Raw genomic sequence first — 8,440 nt, forward strand, 5'->3', positions numbered from 1 at the left:
CCCAGTTCAGAGTATATCCTTGTGTGGCTGGTAGGAAAAGTGAGCAAAAACTCCAGCATGATAAACAGGGAGGAATGTCAAACTCTCATTCCGGCCATGAAAACCCCAGTCATAATTCTAACTTTGCTCCCTTAAGTATGGTGAGAGGACATAGCTCATTTGGAAAATCTGACCCACAGCCCAAGACTCAATACAGTGAAATGCTTTGTCCCCCTACTGCTCTTACCACACCAGGAACGTTCTATATGTAATTATTTAATCCCCAGCCGAAAGCTAGCAGACAATGAAACTCCCACAAAATGTTTACCCTGCTGAGGCGTTCCAGTATCAGTTCCACCGAAAACATTTTCAAAGCTTTCCACGTCATTTTTCCAAGCCACCTTCCCAGTCATGCCTAAAATGCCTATATTTGAATATTCACCATCCAGTAAAACATAGCCCTGTCCAACAATTCCCAGCATTCAAGCACAAGAACTTTGGTGGCATAGGTAAAGTTTCCAAGTCTTGTTTTGTTTGGGTTTTTAACCATTTTTTTTTCTCTTTAGCATTCCTTGCCTTTGGGTGGTTTTTGACTGTCATGTATTGCTGTTGGATTTTCCTCCACAGCATCAAATTGCTTTTTTGTAAATTCTTATAAATAAGAATTATATTAATGGTCCCCTCTGAGGAGCAATAGCAACTCACAGGGGGATTTCCCACGAGTTCTGCTTATACCAATAGTTAAGGTTATAGGGGATATGGCAGGAAAATTAGGCAAATATGGGTACTGCCACTGAGCTGAACATATAAGGTTCTTTAGAGTGGTCAATTTTGTGGTCTATATTTTTATACCCACACAAAGTAAAGGTCATCTTATGGAAGCTAATGAAGTCAAGACAAGAAGAAAAGTCAAGTAATGAACATGGATAAAGTGACTTTCTCAACAGGAAACCAATTCCACCTTCAAACTTTCCAACATGGACTCTCGAGAGGAAAGGGGGCTGTTGTAAAATAGCATGAAAAAGAACAAGAGTAAAAAAACCCTAGCCCCCTGCTGGTGGGATTCCAGGAGTGCCCTATGGCAAACCTCTGCCTTAGATTGAGTACCTTTGCAATGGGCTTTTCGAGAATGAATGTTGTGAGTACGGATTCTAAACACTTGTCAGAATGTAACTACCAGAGAACTGTTCTGAGCTGCTTTGTAGTGGGACACTCAAACGAACAAACACCGTAAAACCACCGATAACGGACGAACTGAGGGTGGGGGCAAATACAAACAGGATTCAGTATGGTGCATATTTCAAACTGCTCAAAGACACCTACCACATGGTGGACGTGCTTCAGAAATTCGAAAAACATTAGTTGAACCACTTGCAAGAATAAGAAGGCAGACTCCCAAAGAAATTGGCAGTTCCCTCGAAAGCTCCCTGTCTGCAGTAAGACCTTTGGTTCACTGCACCGCTCTAGTAGTGTTTCCTTTAGAAACGCTTAGTGTAGACACCTGGGTGGTAAGGTGTCCAAGTAAGCTCAGAAAAACGCTTGAAAGAATGGAGGAGGAGATGTATGCAAAACAGCTGGCGTATAAAAAAAAAAAAAAAAAAAAGGATGTAATGGAAAGAGCTGGGGAAGGGAGGGCGCTTACCAGGCCACCTCCACAGGTGCTGAAAGAGGCCAAAGAGCCAGGATGGTGCAGCACCGTCCCAGTGTAAAAGCAGGCGGAGTCTGGCGGCGTGGGAGGTCGAGGGTCAGCCTCTGCCCGGGTGGGATCGGGAACTGGATTTGGCCACTGCTCCACCGCGAAGCCCTGCGCCAGGAAGCGGCCATCTCTCCGGAGCAGCAGGTACAGGTCTCTGGAGAGGGCCGGGATTCTCAGTAGCACCTCCTCAGTGCTGGGTTCCGCTTGCTGGGCCGGGGGTGGGGACGAGGGAGATTGCGGGGGCGACGGCGACTGCCACGAGGCCGGGGCTCCCGAGGACAGGGAGGTATCTCCACTGGATCCCCGAGGCAGCTCCTGAGATTCGAGTTCCTCCTCGTCCTCATCACCTGGCTGCGGGGTAGACTCGAACCAGGACTCTGACTGGCCATCTGGGGCTTCTTCCGGCGGCGCCCGGGCCACCGAGCGCACTTCGCGCGAGCTGCCCGCAGCCTGCGGCCGGCCGCCGCCCCCAGCGCCGCGCCCCCAGCCCGGATCTGCGCTGCCCCCGCTGCCGCCCACCGCGTCCAGAGACTCCCGGCGCCAGAGTGCAGGAAACACGACTTCCCACTCTTCGACGTCGGGTGTGAGCTGTAGTCCTGTGAATGAGGCAGACGGGCGCAGGGCTTAAAGTTTACGCAAGCATTCAGGCATAAGGTCCCCACAGATAACATGCGCTTGCACGAATGCGAGGAGACTCCTGCAGGACCTGAAGTCTTACAGACCTCGACACTTTCATACTAAAAGTGTAGCGATATTATTTAAGCATATACTAACTGAAACCGGTGCAAACTCCAGTAAGCTCGCAAAAGAAATAAATGGCAAGCCACCCGGTTTCCTCCGGGTACGGTAAACACAGCTTTGAACCATGACTTGGGGTGGGATTGGGGGAGCTGATCATTTTACAGATGTTAAAATCAGGCCAAGGAAAGGGCCTTTCGCTTGTGACCCTGACCTGCTCATATGCCCAGCAAGCTGTTTCCCTGCTACCCACAGAGCTCTGCTCAACACGCACGGGGTGCACCAGTTCTGCCTCCCCGTGTGTCCTGGGTCCTCACTGGCCAAGTGGGAGAGGAAGCTGGAAAGTCACTCTAGAACGTACCTGAGATGGTGCCATGCGACAGGAAGCCCAGCTGGTAGAGGAGGCAGCAGCAGCAGCAGATGCGAGTCAGGCGCATCTCGGGGCCCATCTCCACAGTGCGCGCTTCCCGCGCGATCCACAGCGCACGCAGCCGCCTCCCCGGAGCGCCGGCGGCCAGGCGGCGACTGTGCCCGGGCCCTTTGTCTGCCAGGGGCGGGGGGCGGAGGGGGGGGCAAGCTGTGTGACTCCCGGAGCCCGGGCGGGGCTGGGGTGGGGAGGAGCGGCCAGCAGCACTCGGGCTCTCTGCGCTCCAGCTCCCCGGCGAATTAGGTGATGAGTCGACTTTCTGTGCTGTGGACCGTGCAGGAGTTTTTAGGCCCCGCGGGCCAGAGCCTGAGCCCCGCGGGACAGTCCCGCAGTCCGCCGAGAGCCGGGAGACGCGCGGAGGACCGGCCGGTCTCGGATCGGGCGGAGTAGTGCGATCCCAGCCGATGCTCGCCGCCGGCACCCGCACAGAGCGAGGCCGGTGCCCGGGTTTGGACAGCTTGCCTTAGCAGAGCTCTGCACACTCCCCGGGACGCCGAGGAGAAGAGAGGGCTGGATGGGGGAGGGGGCGGGAGAGCACGCTCTTCTCAAAGAGGTGTGGAGGTTGGGGTCGGGGGTGGAGAGAATCAGGCGGGTCAGACCAGAATTAGGGACCCAGGAGTGCCCGCCAAGAGTGACTTGGCTGGACAAAGGTCCCAGAACACCTCACACGTGCTCTCAGGCTGGGAAAGAGTGGTGTTGGGACCCAAATTCTCTCACCTGACTCCTGATTGGCCATTCAGAAAGACCTAATTTGCATCCCCCACCTTCTGCCCTCCGGGGTGACGAGGGGGTGCTATGGCTTAGGTAAAGGCAGGTAGGGGGCCCTCCCCTTCCTATCCCACTCTCCCTCTCGGGCTCCTCCTCTGTTCAGTTTTGCCACTACCTGCCCAATACACATAGCAAAACTCAGTACATACTTGAGGACAGATCAGAAGCTTGTGCATCAGAGAGTTTCTGATTTGTCTACTTGATGTCTCAGAATCCATTCCAACCCTGGAGGGAATAAAATTTCTCAAGGATCGTACCAGAATAGTAACAACAGACACCACTGACTTTTCAGTTCTATACCACCTTTTCTTAGCTTCTCCTCTTCCTCTCCCCCTTTTCCCCTTCTTGGAGTAAAATTCAGGAGATCAATGTGAACAATTGTTCTGTAAAGCTCTCATACCAGGTGAGACTATCTTGCCTCTTTTGTGTTGTGCATAAGTGATGGTTTTTCTCCTCTCAAACATTCCTCTTTCTTTTTCTTGCAGCCCCCACCTCTCTGGCAGTCACATTGAACTTACAAGGGTGATGAATCCAGCCCGCTATTTCAGTCCTCTACACAAGGCCTGGCACCAAGAGTTCATGCCAATACACTTTAAAATAAAATGTACCATCCACTAAGAGTGGCTTCCCACATCCCTTGTTGTTTTACCTTAGGTTCCCAGTTTCAAAGGCTGTGACTTTGCCTTTAATGGAGGGAGAAGATCTTATTTCAAAGGCAACCTATTTCAATTGTTTGGATAAGCTTGGTCCTCGAGTGCTCTGGATAGCACAGTCTAAAAACACACATGAAACACGCTAAATGAGTTGGCCAACACAATCTGTAAACTCTCTAAAACTGGAGCTACTAGGTTGTGAGTTCTCAGAGACACACCTGTTGCTTGTTTTCACAAAACTCCGTTATGCAGGATTCAACCAAGCAAAGAACGGAGCTGGGAAGGTGGATGCTACAGGACAATATGGAGAGGGAGGCGGGTTCTGCTAGCATAAGGGCTTAAGATATTTCTCACATGTTTTTACAATAACATATTATAGAATAAGAGAATAAGATCTTTCTCTTGTGTTTTACCCAAAGTAAAATTGCAAGAGAAATGCATATTAAATTATGTATACTTATTGGAATACAGTTGGGATTTCTTAAAACTCGATGAACCATATTTTTAAGTTAAATGTGTTAAAGGTCAAGGGCTGCCAAGGTCAAGTTCCCAGCTCGACTGTAGTGATTTCCTATGTGTTCTTCATGACAGAGGTAAATGAATTATTGCAGGAATAATTACCTACATTCCAGTCAGCTTTACTTCCTTCTATTTGAATACTAATAACATTTATTTTGTACAGAGTCAAATGCTTTTATAAATAGTTTTCACTGAGTTGGTTTCCACATTTAGTCCTCCTACCGGACTATAAAGTTTTGAAAGGTAACCGTGATTTTGTTTGCCTATCTTTCTGCAGCATACTGATTCATTTAATGAGCCACACTGAATAATGGTTCTAATCCTCATGAAATTTCCAAGATGCTATTTATTCCAATTTCAACTCCATGATCCAGAATTAACACTAGATTTAGCTGCTGATCTGCCACAATCAACTTGATGTGTTTGGCTAAGAAACAAAACAAACCTCAGAGAGGAATGGTGTGTGTGGGAATGTCTGTGTTCTAACTAGAAAAGAGTTTTATGAGTATCAGTGAAAGTGGATTTGATCTGTGTGCTGTGGTGTGTGTGTGTGTGTGTGTGTGTGTGTGTGTGTGTGTGTGTGTATGAAAGAAAGAACTAGTCTGATTTAGGACTCAAGGAAGCATGTGTGCTGAAACAGAGAAGAACGGGGGAGGACTACGGCATGTGTGTTTACTTCAGCAACCTCTGAGGAAAGAAAAAGAAATATACCACCTATGACAGGTTGCTCTGTGTTTCACCAGACGATAACTAGAATCGACCATTCACTGCTCTTGTGTTCTCAGAACAAGGACACAGGGAGGAGAGGTAGATGGCTCAGACTGGAAGTAGGAAGAGACAACTGGGCTTGCGCACAGTGTTCACATGTTGCGTTTTACAACCTGGATGATCCTTATGCAGAGCTGGCTTCCCCATCTCCAAATGCTCTTACGCTCATCATCATTGATTGGCACTGGGCTTCTCACAGCAAAAAGCTAACCTTAAATACTCCCCTCTCCAGGCCAGAATAAAGACTTAAAATATTGAGAAAATACAAAAAACAAAACCAAAAACAAACCCCTTTACTGGATTTCATAAGGGTATTAAATCTTTGCACTGAAACTGAGAGCACAGTTTTAAGTGCTTCTGGCCATGCTAGAAAAAAATATGGACCATATTTTAACTCGGAACTCGAACTTTGAGGAATTAGCAAGCAGACAAGATGGGGACCAGAGATATGGATCGGCAGAGAAAAGCACCTGCCACCAAGCCAGAGGACCTGAGTTCAAGCCTTTGGATCCTCATGATAAGAAAGGATCAACTTCTGCAGCTGTCCTCTAACACGTGTGTGCACACACAAGCAGATATGTGTGCATGCACACACACACACTTTTATTCAAAAGAAGGTTTTAAAATGATAAGCAAAATAAGCAGGAAAGACATGTTGAATAATAGTTGTTGGGCACTAAACCACATGCAGTCTAGGGTTATGACTCAAGAGAGAAAGGAACAATTGAAATAAACACTATAATTTCCTTAGCCCACCAACTGGAAGCGAATATTCAGAATACAAAGGAATCAAACAAAGTCCTGAGGGCTAGAACACAAAATAATGTAACTAGAATTTACAAAGTACCATACCAGAGAAGAGGGGGCTTCAGGGAGTGCACCGATTATGTTGTCAAATAACAGTCTTAAAAGTTTAAAATCATTAAACATTTACAGTTTCACAATTTCTAAGGAATCTAGGAGCGGCTGTGCTGGGTCTTTCTGGCTAGAGGTCTCTGCAAAGATTGTATTCAAACTCTTGGCCAGGGGTATAGTTTCAGAACATTTAACGGGAAATAGAATTTCCAGGCTTGCAGCTTGCTACATGAATTTCCCCATAGGGTTGCTGGGCACATGTATTACAGTCTGAGAGAAAGGGGCCCCCCAAAGAAGGAGCCATAGTATTTCATAACTTCAAGAGAGGTGAACCATCACTTATACTGTAGTCTGAGTATCAAAAAAAAAATCACAATGTTCAACTCATACTCAAAGGAAAATGTAGTAAAGAGTTTTTGAATGACGATTTTAAATTGTTTTTTAATTTATTATGTCATACATGTACATAATAAAATGCGATCATGTATTACAACCATGTGGTTCTTTCCTACCTACACTTTAGTCCTCTTTGAATATAAATGCTACAACTGCCGCCTCCACTGTTAGCTTGTTTGGTACATGGGAGTTGAATAATTTGCTCCTCAAGTTTCTCCGGTGTACACAGAGGAGAGGACATGAAGTCAATGATTCAGGAGGACTGTCACGCACACCTGGAAGTGAGGTACATGGTGGCATTCTAGTCTAGTCAGAATTGGTGAGCTCGGGAGCAGTAGTTCCCTGGCCTTAATAAATGAAATAAAGAGCCATCAGGAGCGATAACCAGTATCAAGTTTGGGCCTCTCCACACAAACATGTCTCAATGGATCAAAACATTTGGTGTGCAAGCATGAGGATGGAATTTGTATTGTAGTCAGCACCCATGTAAAAAAGCCAGGCATAGCTATGCATACCTGTATAGCAAGCATTGTGAGTCCTTGAAGCTCACTGGCCAGACAGTCTAGTCAAAACTGGTGAGTTTCTTACTGCCTCAAAGCAGTAAAGCAGGCAGAAATAGACGAAGATATCGTGTATCTTCTGGGTTTTTGTTTTTAGGTATGTTCATGAGTACATGCACAAACACAGTGCATAAAACACACACACACACATGCACACACAAACATTGCTTGCAACACATTCAGAAAATGAACAAAAATCCTGGACAAAGGACATAGAAGATATCAGTATTACACTATCAAATTGCTAATTGTAAATACTTTAAAGTGAATAACACTTAAAGGATCATTTGTGACACTTTAGCCTCTCACGGATACTCTTTGCATTCTCAGAATTTAAGCTTCTTTTACGGCAGTGCTCACTGGTAGTGTATCAGAACTTCTAAAGCAACTCATTGTCTACTGCTATGTAAAAAATTAAGTCGGAACCCCATATATTTTTAAAAAGCAAGGCAAAGGCAAAATTAAAAACTTTAAAAAGGCAATTTAAAATTTTTTTAAAGGAAAAGAACTATTTGGATATTTCTGATTCAGATTTTCTGATAAGAAGGAATTGAACGACAGGTCAGAGACACTGGCCATAGTCACTGAAGAAGACTCGAACAGAAGACCTTTGTTCTTCACAGAGGTGTTATTCAAGATAAAACAATAGTATACTCAAGATAGAAGCCTCGCACTTAGATAATATAAAAATAGAATTGACCATCATTTTTCCCATAGCCTGTCAGGCATGATTTATTAAGTCAAGCACATTAGATAAAAGAATTGAGTTGCATCCTGTATGAGCAGAATACCATGAAACCTGTGAGCAGATCCTAGAAATGTCAGAGCTTGGAATTCTAGGAGCTCTGTGTGCTCTGATTTGTACAAGTACCTGAAGCAACTACCCACTGGCTAGAGCCAGGAAATAAGGAAGCCTCAGAACTTACTTCTAAGGCAGTGCAAGGGTCTCAGCTAGAGTTGAGGGGCTGCAAAATGCACAGGGAATTAGAAAGTTTTCGTAGAAAAGCATCTGCTTAGCAGTGAGACGAAGTTAGCCTTGTCATTAAGGTTGACACGCGGCCATCTTAGCAATGCTTTAAAG

The 8,440-nt window shown here is 46.0% G+C and overlaps 1 protein-coding gene across 1 annotated transcript in view; it reads right to left on the minus strand.

Moving 5' to 3' along the window:
* The window catches only part of LOC121440664 (A disintegrin and metalloproteinase with thrombospondin motifs 19-like), a 170,667-nt gene extending 167,805 nt beyond the window's left edge, over nucleotides 1-2,862 (minus strand). Inside the window, exons 1-2 of the mRNA XM_041641459.1 lie at nucleotides 2,775-2,862; nucleotides 1,622-2,271 (exon numbers count right to left, since the gene is read on the minus strand). Coding sequence (XP_041497393.1) covers nucleotides 1,622-2,271; nucleotides 2,775-2,862 — 738 coding nt within the window. The remainder of the gene's footprint in view (nucleotides 1-1,621; nucleotides 2,272-2,774) is intronic.
* Between the last annotated feature and the right edge of the window lie 5,578 nt (nucleotides 2,863-8,440).

The sequence above is a fragment of the Microtus oregoni genome, unplaced genomic scaffold (assembly GCF_018167655.1).
Source record: "Microtus oregoni isolate MIOR12 unplaced genomic scaffold, Mior012 000069F_ref0000032, whole genome shotgun sequence".
Classification (NCBI taxonomy): domain Eukaryota; kingdom Metazoa; phylum Chordata; class Mammalia; order Rodentia; family Cricetidae; genus Microtus; species Microtus oregoni.